The sequence below is a fragment of the Trichosurus vulpecula genome, chromosome 7, assembly GCF_011100635.1.
Source record: "Trichosurus vulpecula isolate mTriVul1 chromosome 7, mTriVul1.pri, whole genome shotgun sequence".
In the NCBI taxonomy this organism is placed as follows: domain Eukaryota; kingdom Metazoa; phylum Chordata; class Mammalia; order Diprotodontia; family Phalangeridae; genus Trichosurus; species Trichosurus vulpecula.
Window position 1 is genome coordinate 46440576 of NC_050579.1, and position 23948 is coordinate 46464523.

The 23948-nt window shown below is 42.3% G+C and overlaps 2 protein-coding genes across 3 annotated transcripts in view; one reads left to right on the forward strand and one right to left on the reverse strand.

The window, feature by feature from the left end:
* Positions 1-22444, forward strand: part of OTUD7B (OTU deubiquitinase 7B) — a 77466-nt gene extending 55022 nt beyond the window's left edge. For both annotated transcript variants that reach the window (XM_036767291.1, XM_036767292.1), the window contains exons 5-12: positions 1084-1185; positions 2330-2457; positions 7944-8056; positions 15279-15406; positions 15702-15851; positions 16420-16534; positions 17296-17380; positions 17816-22444. In XM_036767291.1, coding sequence (XP_036623186.1) covers positions 1084-1185; positions 2330-2457; positions 7944-8056; positions 15279-15406; positions 15702-15851; positions 16420-16534; positions 17296-17380; positions 17816-19036 — 2042 coding nt within the window. In that variant the 3' untranslated portion in view covers positions 19037-22444. The remainder of the gene's footprint in view (positions 1-1083; positions 1186-2329; positions 2458-7943; positions 8057-15278; positions 15407-15701; positions 15852-16419; positions 16535-17295; positions 17381-17815) is intronic.
* On the reverse strand, positions 10856-11341 carry LOC118856788 (60S ribosomal protein L26-like). Its single transcript, XM_036767293.1, has one exon. It carries the CDS (start codon positions 11330-11332, stop codon positions 10895-10897), a length of 438 nt encoding a protein of 145 aa, XP_036623188.1. The 5' UTR covers positions 11333-11341; the 3' UTR covers positions 10856-10894.
* Positions 22445-23948: the final 1504 nt, after the last annotated feature.

Genomic DNA, 23948 nt, shown 5'->3' on the forward strand with positions numbered 1-23948 from the left:
ACACTACTTATTGAATGTTCCCTTGTACACTCAATAATGTACAAAATTGAGGCCTCAGTGAGTGAATAGAGGAAGGTTTCTCCAGAAGCCTTCAGTCAACACGCAAGAGAGAGCATTAGAAGTGCTTACAAAGCAGTGTGCAGAATGAATACCGAGTATGATCAACTCTCAATTACCCAAGCTAGTGGAAAGGAAAAATTGTTACAGATAACTCATAGGAATCCCCTAAAGATCACTGTGACTTTTTTCTCAATAAACAGATTTACCTTTCTAATTATGAGTGACTTAAGTCATTGTTAAAATTAGCTTTGTATGGTGGGGAGAGGCAGCTGGAAGTGTGCTGGGTTTGGGGAGAGGGTAATTCCAGTTATGTATTAGAAATCCCTGTGGATAATCCACAAAATTAGGTTATGTCTTCTGTGGATTAAATATAAAGCAATGACACTGGTTTGTGGATGGTTTACGGAATTTGGTCATCTTATAATTGTATCTTTGTGACGATATGCTACCATATATGTCATGTATGAAAGTGGTGCCATTATGAGAGTGCCGCCTCTTCCATCTTTCTGCGGGGGAGGGGACCTGGGGTCGTGGCATGCTGCATGTTCGTGTTGGACTTTGTTGATTAGTTTTGATGAACTGTTTTCTCCCCTTTTAGTCTTTGTTACAGTCTTTGGGAGAGGAGGGAGGGACATACTGGGGAATGGAGATGATATAAAAACAAAAAATAGCAATAAAATATTTTAAGAAAAAGAAAAGTATGCTATTGACATTGTGAGGACACTTGCTGATTCATCTTATAGTAAGCAGTATGTTTTTGCCAGGTAGCTGAGTGAGGTTAAAGATGCTCTCTCTGGCCACACAGCCCACCCAGGCACTGAGCCCACAGCCTTGGCCTTACTAGCATTTCTCTCTAGCCATTTGAGCTTTGTTGCTTCAGACCGACTTCTGAGGAATTTAAGAGGATTGTTCACATTTTTATTTGAATCAGTTTGGGCAGGAACAGAGAAACACGGGCTGGGAGGAAAGGATGATTATTTAACCTACTTTGTCCATTTCTTGCCATCCTTCATATTTCTACAGGGCGTCTAAACTGGTGGGTAAGTGTGGACCCTACCTGCCAAAGACTTCTGCCTCTAGCAACAACAGGAGATGGAAATTGCCTCCTGCATGCAGCCTCTCTTGGTGAGTTCTGGCCTGGTCTCCTTGGAGGAGGTCAACTCCTCCAAGCTTTCTAGTTTGGGGAACAGGAAGGAATACTCTAGAGCCCAAGGGCAGATCATATTTTTGTCAAAAGACACAACTGAATTTCCTAGACATGAAGGAAATCCAGTTAAATGATTCTAGACTGTCCCTCCCTGCAGAGAGGGGAGCCATTGAGTCTGACCTCCTGTGTGCATCATGATCTGACTTTTGTTTTAGGTGAGACACGTGGATCAGTGCTGGGCCAGCCAGGTTGGGGAAATAGAGTTGGTTGCTCCTGTTCAGTGACCAAGCATTTAGAGACAGAAAGAAAGCAGGCCCAGTGTAGGCCCCATTAAAGAGCATACCTGCATTAAACTGTCACCCCCCTTTCATGTCTCAACCTTTCATACTGCTCAGGATGAAAAGTATGTCTGTCTTTTCTTCTTTTTCATATACATAATCAATAGTCTTTACTTCATTGTGAATCCATAAAGATGATTCTTTGAGTTAAAATAGCAGCCACTGCTTGCAGCTCTTGGTAGACTTCATCTGTCCAAAGAACTGTTTTCCTTCCCTCCCTCAGTCTCCCCCATCTCCTGTGGCTGCATGACAGGCCTTCTTTTCTGCTTCTGTGGTTTCCCAGCAGTCCATAGGTCTGTGTAAAACTACATTTTCACATATCCTTCTTATCCTGCTACGTTCTGCTTACAGTTACCTCACTTTAGTGTATCAGGAAATAGCTATGACCCAAATTTTTACACACCCCATAGCTCTTGAACAGCATAAATTATGCTCTTTGGGGTGTGCTCTTTAAGATTTTTGTTTTAGTGTGTTAGACTTTGCTTGATTATAAGGATTCTTTAATAGGGGTTTGTAGGGGCAGAGCCCTTCTAAAAGTTTCACAACCTGTAAATTAGGATCCGCCCCTCCTTCTTGAAACATGATGGCTGGGAATTGTAGCAACCTGAAATGGTTTGGAGCAGACGTCAGGAGGAACACAGTTCTCTGTTCTGTTCGTTTGTTCTTTGATATATGGTTGTTGAACTTGAGGCTCAGCCCACTTTGCTTCATATAGTTTGTTTATGCCAAATCAATCAGTGCTTGCCATTGCCTTTTTTCCTTCTCAAGTTCTCTCCTTCTGTAGGGATGTGGGGTTTCCATGATCGGGACCTAATGCTCCGTAAAGCACTTTACTCACTGATGGAGAAGGGAGTGGAGAAGGAGGCGCTGAGACGGCGTTGGAGGTGGCAACAGACACAGCAGAATAAGGAGGTAGGAGAGTGGAAATGGGAAAACCTTCCCGCAGTGGTCCGGGCACACCCCCTAAGATAGAGCTTTCTGGGTTCTCATTCTCCTGCTTTTGTATTTTTGCTACCTTCAAAGGTGTATACAATTCCTATTACCCCATAGAACACAGATTCTTGGAGGATAGGGCAGGAGCTGGGAACCACCCAACTACAGAACTTTTGGCACTGTGCTCTGTGCACATTATAGGCAGTCAGATGCTTGTTGATGAAATGTCTAACAGATGATATCATTTATTGCCTCAAGCTTTAAAAGTAGAACAGCTTTAAGTTCTTACTGATGTGAAACAAATTATTGATTTTATTCCATGAAAGTAGGTAACCTTTCTCTCTATAAAATGGACCATGACAGTTTCTACTTTTCAGGGAGATGATAAATAAGTGTTTTTTTTTTCTTTGAAAAATGAGAAAGGATTTTTGGAACACTCATATTTCCAAAACTTATGCAAAAAAATAATAAATTTTGGAAATGTCAATTAAAAAAATTTCTTGGAGGTGGAGGGGAAACCAAACCTTTGATTTCCTTGGTTTCGAGAGTTCCCAATGTGAGGAACTTCCTGAACTTATGGAGGATTTTATTTTATCCAGAAAGAACTTTTAGTACAGTGAATTAGAACTATGCTTTTTCAGGTCTTTGATAAATATGTAGCCAGTCAGTAGGGTCATCATCTGTTAAGTGGTACATTTGTATAAACTTATTAAGCCTCTCTGTCTTTCTCTTTATTCTCCCATCCATCTCTCTTATTTTTATTCCTCATTTCTTGTCTATCTCTTTCACTCTGATCTATGTCTCTGTCAGTCCCTTTTCGTGTTTCTCTTTCTTCTTTTTTTGGTTCCTCTTTTCCCTTCTCTCACCTTTCTACCTTTCTCCTTTAATTGACTGTAATTTAAATTTGAAATATGTTGTTTATTATGTTTGTTGAATAGTGTTTGTTGTGTCCCGGTTTAAAGAATGGAGTGATTTATATTTCCCCCCTCCAAAAAAACAATCACCACTTGAAATTATTATTATTTTTTTACTTGATGTGTTTCTCGGTTGATTTTTCCTATAGATTTGAGCTTCTAAATTCATACAGGGCTTTCCTTTCCTGGTGTAAGGATTGGATGAACAGAAATTAATGATAGCTAGTAATCTGGGAAGATCCTCCCCCTAGTGGCCAAGATTTATTTAGTTATTGTTTAGTTATTTTAGTTGTGTCTGACTCTTAGTGACCCCATTTGGCGTTTTCTTGGCAAAGATACTGGAGTGGTTTGCCATTTTCCTTCTCCAGCTCATTTGACAGATGAGGAAGCAGAGGCAAACAGGGTGAAGTGACTTGCCCATGGTCCCACAGCTCGTGTCTGAAGCCAGATCTGAACTTGGGAAAATGAGTCTTCCTGACTCCAATTCTGGCATTCTATCCACTTAGCTACCTAGCTGACCTATTTAGTAATTAGGGAAGAAGGAAGACCTTTATATGTGGTTTTCTTTAGTAATACAATCAACTATATATGCTTTAATTGTGGGTTATTTGCTTAATTTAATTTTTTTCTTCTTTTTGCCCAAACTTGGGATTTCATCAATGTGGGGAGTTTCTCCTGGAAACTCATTTCCCTGATGCAGTGTCTGTAACTTAGTCTTAGAGAGTTGCTTGGGTGACTAGCTCATCATCACACAGCTAGCGTATATCAGAAGAAAGGCATTGAATCCAGGTTTTTCTGACTCTCCAGAAGGCTTTCTATCCATTACCCAATGCTGCCTCTCAGTTTCCTTTTGCTTGTTTTTAATTGAAGAAAGACTTGTCCCCATATCTGAGATGTTTCTCTCTCATCATTTAATTCAATCCAGTAACATTTATTAGGTGCCTACTGTGTGCTGGGCATAGTTAGGTGCTGGCGATACAAAGATAAAAAAGAACTAAGCTTGAAGGAAGCTAGATACTCCAAGAGTGTAGAGGTGAGGAAAGAGAATATTCTAGGCAGGGGGGTTATGCAGTGGATATAGAATGCTGGGCTTATAGTCAGCATTACCTGAATACTCAGACACTTACTAGCTGTGTGACCCTGGAACGTCACTTCCCTTCCTGTCTGCCTTAGTTTCCTCATCTGTAAAATGGGGATAATCATAGCTCCTACCTCCCAGGTCGTTGTGAGGATCAAATGAGATAATATTTGTAAAGTGCTTAGCACAGTGCCGGCACATGGCAGACACTATATGAACGTTAGCTATTGTTATTCCAGGCATTGGGGCTAGCTTCTGCGGAGGCACAGAGGTGGAAGACGAAAGGTCATGCTTAGGAAGCATTGAGTGGGTTGAAATATGGAGTGAGGGGGAATATGTGAAAAAATGGAAAGATAACTTGGAGTCAGATTGTGAACGGCTTTAAATATTGAACAGAGGACTTGGTATTTTATTCTAGAGGCAACGGGGAGTCATTGATATGTTTTAAGCAGCAGAATAATGATGTGGGTAGCAACAGCATTTTGGTTGCTGTGTGGAGGACTTATAGAGGGAGAGATTGAAAGTGGGAAGACCAGATAAGAGACTATTGTAGAGTCTGGGTAAGAGGTGATGAGGGCCTGAATGAGGGTGGTTTAGTGTGAGTGAAGGAAGGGGAGATATGAGAGATATTGTGGAGTTAAGATTGATGGGAATTGGTAACCTACTGGATAAGAGGAATGAGGGAAGGGGAGAATTCCTAGATTGTAAACCTGGGTGACCGGAAGAATAGGGGTGCCCTGGACAGAAGCAAGGGACTTAAGGGAGTTAAAGGTAGGCTGTATGGTTTTGGAAGCCTTTGGAACATCCAGGTAGAAATATCCATCTGGCAGTTGGTGATTCAGGACTGGAGCTTAAGAGACGTGATTAGATATCTAGATATGGGAGTCATCTGTATAAGGATGATAATTGAAGTCAGGAACTGCTGGGATCACTAAGAAGAAGGCTGAAGAGAGATGGGAAGAGGGGCCTGTACAAAGCCTTGTGGTATAACTATGAAAAGAGGATAGATAAGACAAGGATGATGACTTAGCAAAGAAATTTGAGAACGAATTGTCAGGTAAAGAAGTGAACCAGTAGAGAACAGTGTCACGGAAATACAGAGTGAAGAAAGTATGTAGGAGGAGGGGATGGTTAGAAAAAATGAAGCCTGAGGAAAGGCCCTGGGATTTAGCAAATTAAAAGATCATTGGTAACCCTGGAGAGAGTAGGGTTAGAAGCAGATTTGGAATATGGAGAGAAGTGAGTGGGATGTGAGAAAAGTGGAGGCAATGATTGTTGCCAGGTTTTTTTAGGAGTTCATCAGTGAAAAGGAGAAAAGATATATGGCCAGAGCTTGAGAAGGATGGCAAGATTAGATGGAGAGTTCAAAAAAAATTTTTTAAGGCTAGAGTAAATCTGGGCATGTTATTAGGCAGCTGGTAAAGAGCCAGGGGATAAAGAGAGACTGGAGGTTAGGAAGGGGGGCAGGGGATGATCTTCACACAAATTCTTGGAAGGGCACAGGTAGAATGATTGAACTTGGCAAGAACAAGGAGAACTTCTTTCTTTGGGGCTGGAGCAAGAGAGGGGAGAATGGGGAATGATGATATTTGAGAGGTGGAATTGGGGAGAAGAAGCAGCTCCACATTAGATGGCCTTTATTTTCTCAAATATCAAGTAAGAGTCTTTGCTGTAAGGGAGAGTGGTGGGGAAGTAGTGAAGGTTTCTTGAGGAGAGAAGGTTTGGAATAGGTATTGTGAATTTGATTAAAAAATTGGTTTTTTATGGCCTTACTTTTTTGTGGGTGCTCATCATCCGGGAATGGCTGAACAAAATGTGGTATAAGAATATGATGTATTATTTTTGTTCTGTAATAAATGGCTAATGTGGCCTATTCAGAGAAACTTGGGAAAATGTCTTATGATGAAAACAAGTTCTCCCAATCACTAATAATAAGAGAAACACTGATTAAGATACCTCATACCATTGGCAAAGTTGATGAAAAAGGGAAAGGACAGTGGTTGGAGGGGCTGTGGTAAGACATCAACACGAATGCAATGTTGGGTTTGTAAACTGGTCTTGCCATTCCTCAAAGTAATTTGAAATTATGTCCAAAAAGTCACTGACCTGGTGTGTCTGCCCGTTAATGCAGCAAGGCCACTTCTAGTTATTTTACTAGATCAGAGGGAGAAGAAAAGGGAAATATTTTATATGTGTACAAAAATATTTATATTAGAATTTATTGCAGCAGAAAACTGGAAATAGTAAGTGCCTGTAAATTGAATGACTGAACAAATTATAGTATGTGAATGTAATGGAATATCGGTTCTGTAAGAAGCTATGAAAGGGACAGTTTCATGGAAACCATTTTATGAATTGATGCAGAATGTAGTGAACAGAACCGGAAGAACAATTTATATAATGTAAAGAAAAAGGACTTTGAAAGATTTAACTGATTGATACAGTAACTAACTGGGACTCTAGAAGACTAATGATGGAACATGCTCCCTACTTCTGAGAGGCGATAGAATGGGATCGACATTTTCAGATGTGGCCAGTGTGTGGATTTGTTTAGTTTGCTTGTGCTTTATTGGGGGCAGGACATGCAATTTGGTTTGTGGTGAGATGAGGGCAAGTAATACGGCTGCAAAAGAAGAGAATAGAGCTCAGTGAAGCATTTTTAAAACGTACAGAAGAGAAACACAATGAAGCTCAGAGGGACACAGAAGGATAGATTAGAAACTATTGACAAATTTGTTATATTTGCTTTTTTTAAAAAAGGAAAGCTGTACATAATAAGTATGTGTAGTTTCATATACAGTTCTCTTCCTATTCTCTTTATATTAAAAAGTTCCTGTCTGTATTTGTCAGGTTCAGAATAATAAAAAAAAAATTATAATGTTTTAATGAGAATTCCTTTCAGTTAAGCATTGGATTAGATGGTTGCTGAGGTTTCTTCCAATTCTAAATTTTGTGATTCTGTGACTGAGTCAGGTACTGAACTTCTTGAGAAAAGAAGGAGAGTAAGAGGAGGGGAGGGCTAGAAAACTGCTCCCTGAATCTGGCTAGTGTGATAAATATGTTTGGAGTACAGGTGGAAGAAGTTAGAGTGATGTTGGAAGGGGAGGATCTGGAAGTGGCAGTGAGGAACAAGGAATAGGTCTGTTTTTTTTCTCCAGTAAGTGTGTGCAAAGCTATTGGAATATTCTTCTAGTAACTAGTTGGTAAACTTGTTCCCATTATCACATATGGCATCCCCAAACCATTAAGTAGTATTTTTGTATTATCTTTCAGTTTAGATTATTTTTGGCAAAGCTCCCTTTGCCATTCACTTGGATAGTTGAGTTGAATTGGTAGTATAAATCACTTGTGAATGTGAATGAAAAGATATAGATAAAGGATATAGATGAAGATATGTGAGTAGGATATAGATGAAGGGGCCTTGGGAATCAACATCCTAATCACCACTCCACTTCTTTGTTTTTTTCTCATAGTCTGGGCTTGTGTATACAGAGGAGGAATGGCAGAAGGAATGGAACGAACTCATCAAGCTTGCTTCAAGTGAACCCCGAATGCATATAGGTACCAACGGAGCCAGCTGTGGAGGGTATGTGTGTGTGGTGGGGGTAGGAAATAGTAAATTCTCTAGTTTTATTTGAGGGCATCTGCAGGGATTCTTCTTGAGGGAGAAGGAGCCCTGGACCTTGTAATAGAAATGTTCCATCCAGTGAAAAACTGAACACAGTTCACTTAAAACACTTAACAAACAAAAAGAACAGGTTTCCCTCATTATCAGTTGGCATCGATCAGCCACACTTAATGAGTTCTTAAAACCTGTGTTTACTAACAGTGGTATGGTTGGTACATGACATCCCAGCAAAAGTCTGTGATAACACTATTTTGCCAATCCATACATAGCCCTTGGGAAAGTAGAGTTGAACTTAGAGAGCACGTGTGGCAAAAAGGGTGACGGCTCCTGGAGGTCCTCAGGATGTCCCCCTTAGGTGGGGTGTGGGGCTTTTGGTTAAGCTTCCAGTCTGCCTCTCCTCATTGGCCTAGTCTGTCCTTGCTTCCTGACGTGGACAGTTGTGACTGTTGTCACAGGGATACTGTTGGGGTGCTTGTGAGGAGCTCTGTCCTCCGGCCCTTCAGAGTTGATGAAGCTTCTGCAGCTGAGGCAGGGAGAAGATGGAGGCCAGGGCCAGGCTCTGCTTCTTCTCTTCTCCCCCCCCTCAAGTGCTCTCTTCTCAGGGACTTTGCACCTGTGCTAACAGGCGGAGCTTGAATCCCCATTTCCAAACTGGCTTCCTGGCTTTATGCCAGCTTCCTAGGGCCTGGCCAAGACCCTCAGCCAACACTGACAGACCTCCGGTGGTCCCCGGGGGCAGGACCCAGCCTTGCTCATATCTAGTTCATAGCTCTTATTGATTGGTATGCTCGGAATGTGTTTGAACCTGATAGTGGCATCAGGGTTAAGGTGAGGGGATAGAGATTGAGTGACCAGGTCAAAGTCTCTGCCTTTCAGGAGTTTACAGGTTAGTAGGGGAGATGATTAAATGGGAGAGAGGACCAGATAAATGAGATAAAAAGAGATAGATGAGCCTGTCTTGTGTTTAGCAGAGCACTTAATTAATGTCTATTGGCTGACCTATAGTGGGGGGACTTAGCTTTAGTTGTTAAATCAATCTGTCTCATCGACATGGCTATTCCATTTATCCCCCACAGCCCTACCTCCTTTTCTGATCATGTTTCTCTTAGATCATAAGGTATCTTTTCTAAGTCCTTGATTGTTTGTAATATACTGCTACTGATTGACACTTACTGCCCAGCTCTCCATCGCCCTTCTAGTCCCCAGCAATTTTGACTTTTTGGAGATGAGGGTATTCCATGATTCATAGCCATATAGCATATATCAACACTAATTGAATAAGCACAGAGACTGGACTGGTGATTTCATTAGTATAGGGAACTCCTGGGTGAGGAAACTCCCTCTAACCAATGCAAAGTTGGCACCTTCTCTGAAAAAGAGTCTCAGAGAGTTGCCTAGAGCATTTTGAGGTTAAGTAACTTACCATAGGTCACGCAGAGAGTACATGTCAGAGATGCTACTTGAACCTAGGTTTTCCTGGCTCCAAGGCCATTTCTGCACTTTACCACCCCATTTTCCCAATACGTAGATCTAAGTGGATATTGTTGTTGTTTTCAGTTGTTTCAATCATATCTGATTCTCCCGTACCCTATTTGGGGTTTTCTTGGCAAAGATACTAGAGGGGTTTTCCATTTCCTTCTCCAGCTCATTTTACAGATGAGGAAACTGAGGTAAATAGGGTTAAGTGACTTGCCTGGGGTCACACAGCTAGTAAGTGGCTGAGGCTAGATTTGAACTCGGGTCTTCCTGACTCTGACCCAGCACTCTATCCACTGCACCACCTAGCTTCATTATCCATTATCTAAATGGATAACGGTATGAAAAAGATTTTTGGTTCAGGGAGCAGCTATGGAATTTCCAAAACTCCATCTGGCCAGTTTTCTTCCTCCTGTTAGATTCTGGGCCGAGTGTCTGGCCAAGATGTATGTACTGAGGGACCTACTTGATAGGCTTTGCATTCAACTATATTGCATAGTCTGCAAATTGTTAAACTGTCTGGATTATCATGAGTGATTGTGGATTTCATTTAGAAAACTGTACTATTTCCAGAGCTTAAAGCAGTCATGCTGTGTCACCATTTATATCTCCTGATCTTGTCAGCTGCTTCAATTAGCATAACTACTTTATTCAACTACCAGTATTCCACTGTTAATCACCAGGTTCCATCTGCCTTCATCACTGGAAGCACAAAGTTATTAAAAGGGGAATCTGTATAATGGAGTATGCCAACAACCTCCTTCATCTCTATTACTATAATAGAGAGATGTCTTTTGCCTGCCCTCCAGTATTGCTCATTGTTAACTCCATGAGATGTTTCAGGCAATTCCAGGGTCTTCCATTTAGCCTTGCCCACAATAACTGGCATAGAAGCTACTGTAAGGTCCCAGACAGGTACTGATCCCCCAAAACTCTCAATATTCATACCCACAATATACTCCTTCCCTCCTCCTCCTCCTCCTGTCAGCTACCACAACTACAGCCAAACAGGGAGTCTAATACCCATATCCACCTGAGCAAGGGTATTCTTTGCCCCATGTTTTGTCTCTCAAAATCTCCAGTAGAAATTGGACTATCCTTATGAAGCTGATATAATTATAACCTGGTTACTAATATTTAACAACTTCCTTAAATATTTGGGAGCTCTCCTCTTATTAGACCAGTGCTTAAGACAGTATCTGGCACATAGTAGGCATTTAATAAATGCTAATTGACACACTGAGCAAAGACTTTGTGTGTGTGTGTGTGTGTGTGTGTGTGTGTGTTCATTCTAGAAATTTAATTACAGCCATGAAATTTTTACTCTTGCATTTTCTCAATAGTTTCTTCCTTATATTTGCCCTTTTCCTTTCCTACTTGGCGAGATTTGGCTTTTTGCTCAAGGATGTTTTTGCGATCTTTGTCCAGCTTTAGCCTTGTGATTACCACCTTGCTGGGATGAATGCCCACGTGGACAGTTGTACCATTAGCCTTCTCCCGCTGCACACGCTCAATGTAGATCACGTATTTCTTTTGGTAAACCTGGACCACCTTGCCAATTTGCTGACCTTTGTAGTGTCCTCGAACAACCTGGACTTCATCGTCCTTCTGGATGGGCATGGAGCGGACGTTGTACTTCTGTCTCAGCTCCTTCGACAGAGGGGAAGACATGATTTTCCTTCGTATGTGGGAGGGGGCATTGAAATGCCTCTTGCGGTTCTTGCTTCGGTCAGAGGTCACAAAGGGATTGAACTTCATTTTGACCTCAGAGCCATGATGGAAGAGAAGAGCCTGAGCAAAGATTTAAAGAAGCTCTACTTCCTGAGGACATTGAGGTCTACCATTATATTAGTGATGCAATGATAACAGCCAGATGAGGCCATGGCAGCAAAAGCCGTAGATTGGATGATGGCTCATATCAGAGCCAAAGGAGTGTGGGAAATCAATGTAAGAAAATTCATGATCCAGCCTATTCAATTATAGTTTTTAGGGAGAAACCTGATGATTCTGGATATATAGTTCACTAGAAACTATTGATACTTGCTTCCCCACAAATTAAGAAAGAAACTTAAAGGTTCATTGAGCTCTTTGGTTTTGGAGAACCTACATTCTACATCTGGGTATTTTTTAAATGGCTCTTATTTGTTGAATTATTTATGTTTGCACCTCTGGAGGATCAGTATAGTATGATCCTATATGGATCTTGACCTGCCTTTAATTGGCAAGCTGACGAGACAGAAGAGGGTTTTTTTTTGTCATGGAACCCTGAATCCCTTTTCAGAATAATGTTTTAAAATGCATAAAATAGAACATGTAAATTTACTGAGGAAATCTATTTTATTGAAATACAGCTATCAGGATATTTTTAGAAATTTCTTCAATGAAATTATGATGAAACAACACGTAAAACTTGTGGGATGCAGTTAAAATAATTCTGAGGGGAAAATTGATATCTCTGTAGGTAAGGAAAGGAAAGAACAAACCATTTGGGCATGTAATTTAAAAACTTTAAAAACAATAAATCAAAAATCCCCAAGTATCAATAATTTCAAAAATTAAAGGAGAGATTAATATAGTTGAAAGCAAAAAGAACATGAAATTGCTAAAACTTTGGAGCTGTCTTTTATTTTGATGGGGGGGAGGGCAGAGAATGAATAAACTACATAAACAATTAACCAACTTGTTTTTTTTTTTTTAAAAAGAGGAAAGCCAAATTGTTTGGATCAGAAAGGAAGAAAGAGGAAGAAAAATTGAAGAGGAAATGAAGGACATTATCAAAAACTATTTCTTGCAATTACATGCCTACAAAACTGACAACTTAGAGAAAATACATGAATACTTACAAATTATATGATATCCGGATTAATAAAAGAAGAAGCACTCTTTAAATAACCTAATATCAGAAAAAAGAAATTTAATAAGCCCTAAATATGCTCCCAGAGGGGAAAAAAATTTCCAGGAGCATATAGGTTTACAAGTGAATTCTATTAAGTATTCAAAGAACAATTAATTACAATACTACATAAACAGTTTTCAAAAATAAGAAAAGAAAGCACTTTTCCAGTATCTTTATATAATAAAAATATTATTTCGATACCTAAACTGGGGAGAGACAAAGCAGAGGAAGCAAATTGCTAGTGAATGTTGATAGTTTTAAAAATAACATTTTAGCAATAGGCTACAGCAACATATTATAAAGATTATACCTTATGATCAAGTTAGATTTAGACCAGGAATGTAGGGTTTATTCAACATAAGGAGATTAAATATAATAAACAGTGTTAATACATATATAATAACCATATTTTTATATCAGTAGATGCTGAAAAGACTTTTGACAAAATTCAACAACCTTTTAAAAAAAGTATAGAAATCGTAGAAATTAATGAACTCTTCTTCATATTGTAAATAATATCTACCTAATTTCAAGAGCAAATGTTATATTTAATGGTGGAAAATTAGAGGCCTTTGGGATAGCAGGGATAAAGCAAGGGTGCCTCTTAATTACCACTGCTATTTAACATAGTTCTAGAAATGCTAGTTTTAGCAAGCAATAAGCCAAAAAAAAAAAAAAAGAAATTGAGAGACTAAGCATAGACAAAGAGGAAACAAATGATATGATTTACTTAGAGACCCCTAGACAATCAACAAAAGGTTAATTAAAGTAATAACTTCAACAAAGTTTCAGGATATAAAATAAGTCCACATAACTCATCAGCATTCCTTCATATTATCAGCAGAATGTAGCAGGAAAAGCTTAAAAAGAGAAATTTGATTCCAAATAACCATAGAAACTATAAAAATTTGGTCAAGTATATCTACCAAGATTCACCAGGGAAATGTCTGAATCCAACTACAAAACACATTTTCCAGAAACAAAAACATATCTAAATAATTGGAGAAATGTTAATTATGCATAGGTAGATTGAATCAATATAATAAAAATGACAATACTACTTGTATAATTTTACTTATCCAGGGTCATGCTAATCAAACTACCAAAAATATTTTGTAAAGCTAGAAAAAAATAATAATGAAATTCATACGGAGGAACAAAGGTTAAGAAAATCTTCAGGATAACTAGTGAAATAAAGTAGGAAGAGAAGTGTACTAAACAACTGTACTAAAAAGTAGCGATCATTAAAATGATTTGGTACTAGTTAAAAGAGAGAGAGCCAGAGAGAAAGAGAAAGAGGAGAGCACAGGAAAGATACCAATGGAAGAAATTTGGTACCCAATATATAGAAGCAAACAAATATACATACGGTAGTGTCTGATAAACTCAAAGACTTACGTTACTTTGGTAAATACTTACTATTGGACAAAAACAATGGGGAAATTGGAAAGCACTCTTGCCGAAAGTTAAGTTTAGAACAATGCGTCACACTATCCAACAGGATAAACTCCAAATGGACACTCTTTTTGCTGCCAAGAAGAGTTAGGATTGAGCCCATTGTTACCCTGTTTGTTGGGCAGCTGGCATTGGGGAAAGGTCAGATCATCATCACATCACTGGTTTGGTGTTCCGTGCTACTCTAAGAAGGGCAGGGGTCTTCACTCAAACAGTTTCTTGGAATCTGCACTGCAGAAGGACTTGCCTGAGGAGGGTGGGATTTTGTTGGGTATATTTCCAGTTTATCTTCTCTAGCCTTAGCTTGTGACCGCTAAGCGGCTCGCTGGATACGGAGCGCTGGGCCTGGAGCTGGAAAGACCCGAGATCACGTATGACTCAGACGCTTACTAGCTGTGCGACCCTGGGCCTCGGTTTCCTCGTGTGTGAAATAGGGATAATAATAGCGCCTTCCCTCTCAGGGTTCAAATGAGCATCAGACGTGATGTGCCGTATCCGCGTTAACTGTCACTGTTATTGTTGTCCTCTGTGTGTGATTGCTTAGGCCTAGAGGCTTTTGCCCTCACGGAAAGATCTGTGCAGCCCGGGGAAATGGTTCAGGTTCTCTTTGATTTGCAGGTTTCCTTTTCTCGGGGATGGTTTGTACAGTTTCTTCTCAGAAAGTGTTTGGAGGGGGCCAAAGGTAGAACTGTTGCAAGGGGATTTTGCTTTAGGGTGATTTGGGGGAAATAAAATTAGCTTTTTATAATCGTGGCAACCAGGAATTTGTGTAGAGAAAAGCGGATTTTGGGGGGCCGCTTTAGTAGTGATTTTAAGTCCCTGGGTAAAAGTGAAGGGGAGTCTTTAACCAACCCCCATGAAAGCCTATGGAAGACCCTCAGGTGTTTTTAAAGAAGACAGAACTTGATGTTATCCTCCAGTGGGGCTCCTAAAGGGAGGTTTTGGCTGGTAGACCCAAAAACACTGCGTAGGGTTTCTATGTGGGGAGAGTCCACATATCAACTTAGGCCTCAGGATATGGCCAGTTGCATGCAAGAACCCTGTGACATCTTAACTCTTTCAGCTCAAATGGCACAGACTTTCGATGGATACCGATGACAACAATCGGACACGTCATTCACTTCACATTCTCTAGTGTCACTTGTGACCATTGTTTTATAGAGAGGGGTGGGGAAAGCTTCCAGAAGTGATGTGACTCTAGTCACACAGCTAGTTAGCTACAGTCAGGAGTAGGAAGAAGGTCTAATGAATCCTAGTCTAGAGCTGTGCCACTGTACCCCAGTGTTTTCCCTTCACCTCTTCACGAGAGTACTCAGTCTTCATAGGTTTACTTTTCTGCTCCTTTGACTTCAGGGTGGAGAGTTCAGAAGAACCTGTATATGAGAGCCTGGAAGAGTTCCATGTCTTTGTTCTTGCACATGTGCTTAAGAGGCCAATTGTTGTCGTGGCAGACACCATGCTTAGAGACTCGGGCGGAGAAGGTGGGTCGCTTAGTTAATCCATGTTCTAAGCTGAACTCTGTAGAAATAGATAAGCCTCTGAGAGGGCAGGGGAAATGGGTGATATATACAAACATAAGATACACTGAGGAATAAAATACAAATGCTGAGAAGATGTAATAGACCAGTTGGAGTTAATAAGTAAAGACTTTGTGGAAGAGGGGAGTGTCAACTAGTCTTTGTTGGGGATATACAAGTGGCGGAAGGTAGGAAGGTATCTGCTAGGCAAAGGGAATTGAGAGGCTTAATAGTTTTCTCCTTTATGACTTTTCTGCAGCATTTGCCCCAATCCCCTTTGGGGGGATCTATCTGCCCTTGGAAGTCCCAGCCAACCGGTGTCACCGGTCACCCCTGGTGTTGGCCTATGATCAGGCTCATTTCTCTGCCCTGGTGTCTATGGAGCAGAAAGAGAACTCCAAGGAGCAAGGTGATGACGGTGGTGTCTGTGTCTTTGGTTTCTTTCTGTCTGTCTGCCTTCTATGTTACCTTGTCTCCTCTTGAGGGAATTGAAATGAGAGATTAAGGAAAAGCTTGAGCTAAAACAATTCTTGGCAGTAAAAGTGAATATTAATTGATCAAGCTTTAGAAATCATGAGGACATTGGTGTGCCCAGCGTGTTATTGCAGTTGAACTTCTTACTCCATTATGGGACAGGATCCTATATATCAGGGTAACTGGGTTACAGGGCTTTCTTCATTGCATTTTGCCTATGTTTATGTTCAGATGAGTTTGGTTCCTCAGCACAGATTGCCCGACAGTCTAATCTAGAGGCCGTAAGTGATCCCCATTGATTGTTCACTGACAGTGGGCTGACGGCTTTCTTGAGGCTATGTAGCAGGAAGAAGTTAACTCCACAAAACAGATAATTGAGTAGAATATAGTCTGGTAGATTTGGTAATTATTCCCTTTTCAGTGCAGGCCGATGTGGGTCTCATTACTCAGAAGCTTCCTAATGACCTGTTTGTTTACTTCCCTGCTCTTCTCCCCTTCCCTAGCAGTGATCCCACTCACAGACTCTGAGCACAAGCTGTTACCCTTGCACTTTGCAGTGGACCCTGGAAAGAACTGGGAGTGGGACAAGGATGAGAGTGACAACGTCAGGCTGGCCAGGTCAGACAAATAACTTCTTACACGTATGTCTGCATACTTCTTAGCCCCTCCACCTCCATCTCAAAAGGGATCAATGTATGATAGCACCTGCAATATCCCAGATCTCTGGAGGACTGGACATCGGCTAATCCTAGGATTGTGGTGCTGCATAGCAGCTTTTACAATTTATTGGGGAGGGGGAGGGGCGGGCGGGCTTAGGGAGTGGATACAAAAACAGATTTTTGTTTTCCCCTTTCAGTGGAATAGAGACGACAGTTCTGTCCTTAGTATTACAGACCTAGCAAAAATTAAAAAAAAAATAAAACAAAACATGACCTGAGAGGTCAGGCAGGGCTATCAACGCATTGCCTTCTTATGGCTGGATTTGTCCACCCTAACAAAGGTATAAATGAGGGTGGATTTAAAATAACTGAAATTGTCTCCTGTAGGTTTGTGGCCTTGTAGAATTTAAATAATGAGAGAAGCAAACTCCCAGATCTCAGGCGTCAGTTTTTCGAGCCCTCCGAACCCTCCCCAACCCTGAATCTGGGAAAACCTGGACAATAAGAATACTCAAATCTTTTCCTATCCCCTTTCTTAATGATCTAGTTTACCTGACCTAGTACAGTTCTTAGTACATATATACTTGACATTTACTCTTTATTTTATTATTTTTCTCAAATTTTATTTTTTTATTGTTATAAACTTGATAAATACCGATGGATTGTAGTTTCATTTACCCCCTTTGAAGCCTTCGACTCCTTTTTCTCTCCTTCCTGCAGTGTGACCCTGTCCCTGGAGGCAAAATTACACCTGCTGCACAGCTACATGAACGTGAAATGGATCTCTTTACCTGCTGACGCACAGGTGAACTTCTCTGCCCTCAGAGTCATTGCTCATCTCTCACTGGTGGGGGCAGGACGTTGTCGTGGGATAGACCTAGGCCAGGTAGGAGCAAGGAGATCAGCTCTGGGTAGAGAACATGAGGCACATTTGGCAGAGGGGGGAAGGAAACATTTGTTAACTCGACCCTACTGGTGCTCATACACAGACAAGCCAGGTGTTTCTTACAGTCCCACAGGAATATCTCGGCTCTATCTAGCACGAGACTCGACGGCTGCAGGAAGGCCAGGTGTGGTGGGTGGGATGGAAGCAAGTTAAAAACCAGGAACAACTCCGTACCTCAGTGATGAACGAAAGGGAACAAACCAGCCCTCTCTGCCACCATTCCAGGAGAGTCACAGAGCAAGGAGGTGGGTGGAGATGTAGGGTAATCTTCAGTGGCGCTTCTGTCTTTCCCAGGCTCCCTTGGCCCAGCCCGAGTCCCCCACGGCCTCCGCTGGGGACGAACCCCGCTCTACCCCAGAATCAGGGGACTCTGACAAGGAGTCAGTTGGCAGCAACTCTACCAGCAATGGGGGAAGTGGACGAAAAGAGAAGCCGAAGCGAGATCGGGAGAAGGACAAGAAGAGAGCGGATTCGGTCGCCAACAAGTTGGGCAGCTTTGGCAAGACTTTGGGCAGTAAACTGAAGAAGAACATGGGGGGCCTAATGCATGGCAAGGGTGCCAAGCCTGTTGGGATTGGGGTGGGGTCTGGGTTGCCACCCAGTGGCAGTGAGATACTGGACAAGAAAAAGAAAGGCTCAATCAAGGGCTGGAAGGGCAGCAAGGAGGATACATGTGGGGATATCGGTGGGTCTGAAAAGCCGACACCTGAATCTCCAGGTGATGGAGGGAGCAAGTATAGCCAGGAGGTGAGGCTGAGCTTGAGCATTATGAGAATTGCAATGCAGGGGGAACGTAAGTTTATTTTTGCTGGCAACCTGAAGATGAGTCACCGCCATCAGTACCAGGAGGAGATGATCCAGCGCTACCTGGCAGATGCTGAGGAGAGATTCCAGGCTGAGCAGAAGCAGAAAGAGGCAGAAAGGAAAATGAATGGAGGGGGTGGAAGTGGGCCCCCCCCAGCGAAGAAACCAGAGCCAGATGGGGGAGAAGAGCTCCTGAGCCCCTCCCCACCAGAGCCCAAGGCTACCCTCTCTACCAGCCACCCTGGGGGCTTCACTATCCCCAGACCAGCTGGGGGTGGTCCCCACTGCCAGGACCTTGGGAGGCAGGTGGCAGGGGGTCCCTGTGGAAGGGGACTCCCCTCTTACGCTACCTTTCCTAGACAGTGCTCCTCAGGGCGGCCCTACCCCCATCAGGACCCAGTTCCTTTGGAGAGAGACAGTCATTCTGTGGATGGAAACCCGGGGGGACCATTGTTACCCTCCTCCTTTCGTGTGGCAGACAGCTACAGTAATGGCTACAGGGAGCCCCCGGAGCCAGATGGCGCTGGTGGATGGGGTGGAGGGACAGCGGAAGACTTGGGGCTTCCCCTGACCCAGACCAAGTGCAAACAGCCGAACTGCAGCTTCTATGGACACCCCGAGACCAGCAACTTTTGCTCCTGCTGCTACCGGGAAGAACTGAGGCGGAGGGAGCAGGAAAGGGGTGGGGAGCTGTTGGTACACAGATTCTGAATGGGGGTGGAAGCTGGGAGGGTAAGGGGGCAAAACAAAGAGAGGTAAGCGCAACTGATTGGCTCATCGTGACCCAGCCCATTGTGGGTAGGGCTAATGCGATAACCTCTGTGGGACCCAACCCAGACTTCAGGGTGTTGGGGGGATGGGTAGCCCAGGCTGCTAGGAGCTGGCCAGGGCTGGGTAGGAAAACTGAGAAAGATACCTCATAAACAGTAGTATTCCCCATAGTACTGGGTTTGTCAGGGTAGGAGAAGTAAATGGGGACATTGTTGTGGTTCCACCTAATAACCCATCTTTCCACCTCTTGGGATGTTAAGGGACAGTTAGCTATTGGGACACCATGAGGTTAGCAGAGAAATAGGCTTGAGGTTGGTGGAATAAAAGACCAAAGTTCTTTGTAGGTTGGAAAAGTATGTGACCCAAGGGAGGTTAAAATAAACTTATTACTGGTTTGGATTCAGGTAGAGAGTTGGGCAGGAGTTCTTTCTGGAAGAAGCTAGCAGGACTGGGCCAGTGACTGGTTGGGGGTGGGGAAAGAGGGCAGTATTTAGATTAAATCACGAAGTTTATTTCCTAGATGGAAGGAAATCATTTTCCTATGGTTCTGTTTCCTCCTTAAAAAAATTGAGAAGTCTGTATCATTTATTCCAGTTTGGGGGGAGGATTGTTGCTTATTCTATCCTACCCTTTTCTGGGTCACAGTTCAGCTGGGTTGAGGTAGCTGCCAGTTGATGGGGCTATGAATCATCTTTAATTTTAATTATCTTAGTTTTCAAGCATTTTGTGGAGGGATAGAGGCAGAAGAGCAACTTCTGTGTGTTTTGGGTTTTTTCTGGATGGATTTTGCAGAGATAGCTTGTAGAGATCATGATTTTTGGCCATATCAGTAACTAAACATGGGGATTTGGGTGGGATATGGGCTTGGCTTGGTGGATGAGAGATAACTAGCAAGACTGTTAAACAAAAACAAACCCTAAAAAACCCTAAACCTGCTATTCCCATCCTGTTAGGAGCACTGCTTTAAAGTAGAATGAAAAATTATTTTATGAACTAATTTGTTTGAAAAAGAAGAAAAACACACAAAAAGATTTCTTTTTCTACTTGTGTGATATTTCTCCTTCCTTTTCACTTCTGGGGAGTGAACTTAATTAACATCTAGGCTTCTTTTGTTGAGCCATAGCTGACCGTAGGTTTGTGGGTAGTTTATTTTAAAATGAAAATTAATAAAAAAAAATAATTTGCAAGAAGATATTTTTGATATTAGGACTAAAGAGACATTTAGAGGTGGAGGTAATTTATAGAAGAAGTGGGGAATTAGTGAAACATGACATTTTGGAGTTAGCACCACAGACTTTACTCCCAGTGAGCTGACTAACGCTTAGATGAATCCCCTTTTCTGGCCACCCAGCTCCCTTTCCATGGGAATTGAGGGGCCCTTCACAGTTTGCACAAAGCACAAGCCAGGACAGAGGTGCTTCTGGCCCTGACCACTTCTAAAAGCTTTAAACAGAGGACCTTTCTTGGTCCCATCTTCGCTTTCTCTTTTTGACTTTTCTTAAAGGTGTCAACTATGCAATTATCCATTCCTAGATTTGTTCAGAAACGGAGAATATAATCATGCCTAGCATCTGGAGTGCTGGTTGAGACTTAATACTTCTCTACTTGGAGTTTCCTGAGATGCTTTCTTACCTCACCTGCTCCAAAATGTAGTCCTCCCTGTTTTTAATTCCAGTTTTCTCCTTAATGCCTAGGGGGCAAAGATAAGGGCTTTCTGCCGGCAGATGCAGCTGGGGAATTTTCATTAAGAAGAGAGGCTCTTTGCCCCACTGTCCAGTGAGGGTGCTTGGGGAGAGAGTGTATAAAACTTCTCCTGCATGTCAGAGCTATACATAACTAGATGAAGCGTTTCCCTCTTTTGCTTCCATTTCTCAGCCGCAAAGCCCATTCTCGTCAGAGTCTGGCTTTGTTGTTTTCTGTAACCTTACTGCCTCTGGCTCTTCTATCTTGGACTCTTGAAAAAATGTTTATTTGGTTTTAAATAAGCAAAACTACCCAAGACAAATGGGGTGTATTTTCCTGGGATGAGGGTGGAGAAGCTGACCTAGAAATTTCCGTGTTTCCCCACCCCACCCCAATATGGTTTTTTTTCTTTTCATAGTTCCTCTGTCATCTTCCTGAAAGCTTATAGTGTGGGCTTGATCTAGATCGATGGAAGGAGATCCCAAGAGAAAAAAGCCAAGGAAGTTTCAAGCCTCTTCCTCCTCAAAAAAAAAAAATGCTCTATCGTTCTTTTGAGTTTGAACTCTAGTTAGGTTCTTCTAGTTTGACACCTTTTTGTTTTTAAATTTGAGAGTGAGAATAGAAATGAAATTATTACAAAATCCTCCATGGCATGTGTTGTGTTTTTTCCAATAAAGATGTAATTTTAACTCCACACCCTTTCCCCACCCCCTCAAAAAAAAAAAAGTTCTGTTTCCTGGCTGAGGATGGGTTGGGATGTAGGTTGGGTCTCCTTTAAGCCCTGTGGATTTTTCTTAAACACTATTTTTTTAAATGGAAGAAGGTAATTATTTATTGAGGCATTGAGACCCTGTCCCCTTCTGAATGTGAGGAGGGGTCCTGAGATTAATAGCTATTTTTCTACAGGGGAAGATGGGTGAAAGATTTTTTGGGGGGGGGGAGGGGATCATGCTACCCTCGAGATCATGACAGTGTGTAAGTTTTTGTTCTATAACAGCAAGTCCTTTAGAAGGGGGGAGGGGAAGGAGGAAAGTATCATTAGTGTTTTAGGCATGGAGGCGGGTGCCCTATCTAACCATCCCTCGAACTCATTTGAGTTTGAGAGTGGTGTATACGTGGAAGGGAGGCAAAAATCCTTTAACCAAGACTAGGGGTGCCCCCATCTCTCAGTCTTCCAAGTGCACTTACACTCTTCAAGTACCAGGCTTCAGGGGTTCCAAGGACAAGGAGCTTTCCAAGGTTCTTATATTTTCTTTTCCTTTTGCCCCAAGAACTTTGCTGTTGGTCTACCATTCCACCCTCTCCTTTCTTTGACCTTATCCATGTGATTCTAGGATGTTGTGTAGGAGCAGCCCTAGAATTCCTCCAGTATCTTCTTTTTAAAATTCCCTTGTTGCCCTGCTGATTGTGTTTGAGAGTTGTATGCGATTTAATCCAGATTTTCCCCCCTCTCTAATTGGTTTAGCTTTTAATTGACAAAAATCTGTAAAAAGGGTTTTAAAATTCACATGGAGGGGGTTGGGGTTTGGGGGGGAGGTCTCAAATCTCTCCTAGTTAAACTTACTGTAAAAGAGCCAGAGGTGAAAGGGGTGGGGTTGGGGGGACAGGTGCTACCTTCTCTCCCCCTTACTGATTCCTTCTCATATATGCAAAACCCTAGAGCTCACAGACCAATAAAAATAAAAAAAAATTAAAAAGCAAATGGCTTTGGATCTTGTGTTCAGAAAATGAGACATCACTGCAGGTTACCAGTAAGCTCTTCAACCTCCAATTTACTTAGTACCCAAGAAATTGTCTTGAGTAAGTCATTCTATAGCCTTAGCAACCAGCCAAGCCTCAAATTTGAGGGTAGGGTTAAAGAGGCATACACCCACCCACACACACTCCTGTGGTGGGTGTACTCGATCAAGAGGGGTGAGTAAGGTTAACCCTGTAAGGAATACGCTTGATTGTAGTAGCTCCTGGTAGGCTTTGGCAATGGAAGAGGGTGGGAGAGGAGGAGGAAGGGGTCCGTTTTCTCTTTGATTAGTTCATTCTTCCCCAGAAGCAAAGGGAGCTAGAGTCTGAGCCAGGTAGAAGGGTGGGAAGCTTAATGCTGCTTTTTGACACACACACACACACACACCCGCAGCTGAGTCATGCCCTTCACTGGGCAGCTTGTTTCTTTTTCCTCATACCACTTTCTTCATGTTATTTTTTCCTGCCTTTCCCTGCAGTCAAGTGCATGGCGGCTTCAGAATGAGTCACCCAGGCTCCAGCAATTTCTCCCTCTTTTCAGATGGAGAAAGGACAATCACTTAAAGCCCGAGGTCGTGACTTTGGTTCAAATGATTTCATGCTCTAATCTCCCCAGTTTTGTGTCCTTTTTCTCTCCTTCCATTCCTACTCTTCAAGGCACTGAGGGAGGAAAGGGGGGGGGCATGTCCAAAAGGAGAATAGAATAGGGAAAACAGTAGCTGGCCAGTAGTGGTAGAGTGGGGGTGGACAGGTCTGTGGCCTTGTTTCTGTGCTTATATCTGGGTCTGTGACTCATCAGATGACTCATTGAGCTCCACCCCCTTCGCCCTCCTACCCCCCCCTCTCCCTGAGCCCCCTCAGGCCCTCAGATGTGGCCTGAGAAGGACCAGGGAAATCGATAGTAGCTGGGGGGCTGGGGAAGAGTAGCATGTCCTCAGGGTTCCAGCAGCCAGACTTGTCTTGTGAGCAGGTAAAAATCACCAAAGACTCAGTGCTTATGTTCACTACTCCCTGGCTTGTTTTTTTTCCATTTCTGGCCAGAAGCTAATCTCACTGTTTTACCCTCCTTTCCCCCTCTTTACCATGAATGCCTTGGTCTTCCTGTTCCTCTTTGCTCCTCTTTCTTTGCCTTGATCTGCTTCCCCCCAATGAGTGTAGAGATACATCAGGGGAAGAGCCCTGGGAGGATGGAAAGTGTGGAAAATATTATACTATTTTTTTTATATCATTTCTAATTTCAACTAGACCCAGAGCCTGAATTAATGAGTAACTGGATGAAGATCCAGGACCTGGGCTTCTTTGTTCTCTCTAAAAGTTTGCTCAGGAAATACCCTTACCTCTGTCAACAAGGCCAGATACCTGTTAGCCATTAAGGGATGAGACCCTAAACCCAAGAGAGACTACCTCGATTAATATTAACTGACCTTTGTCA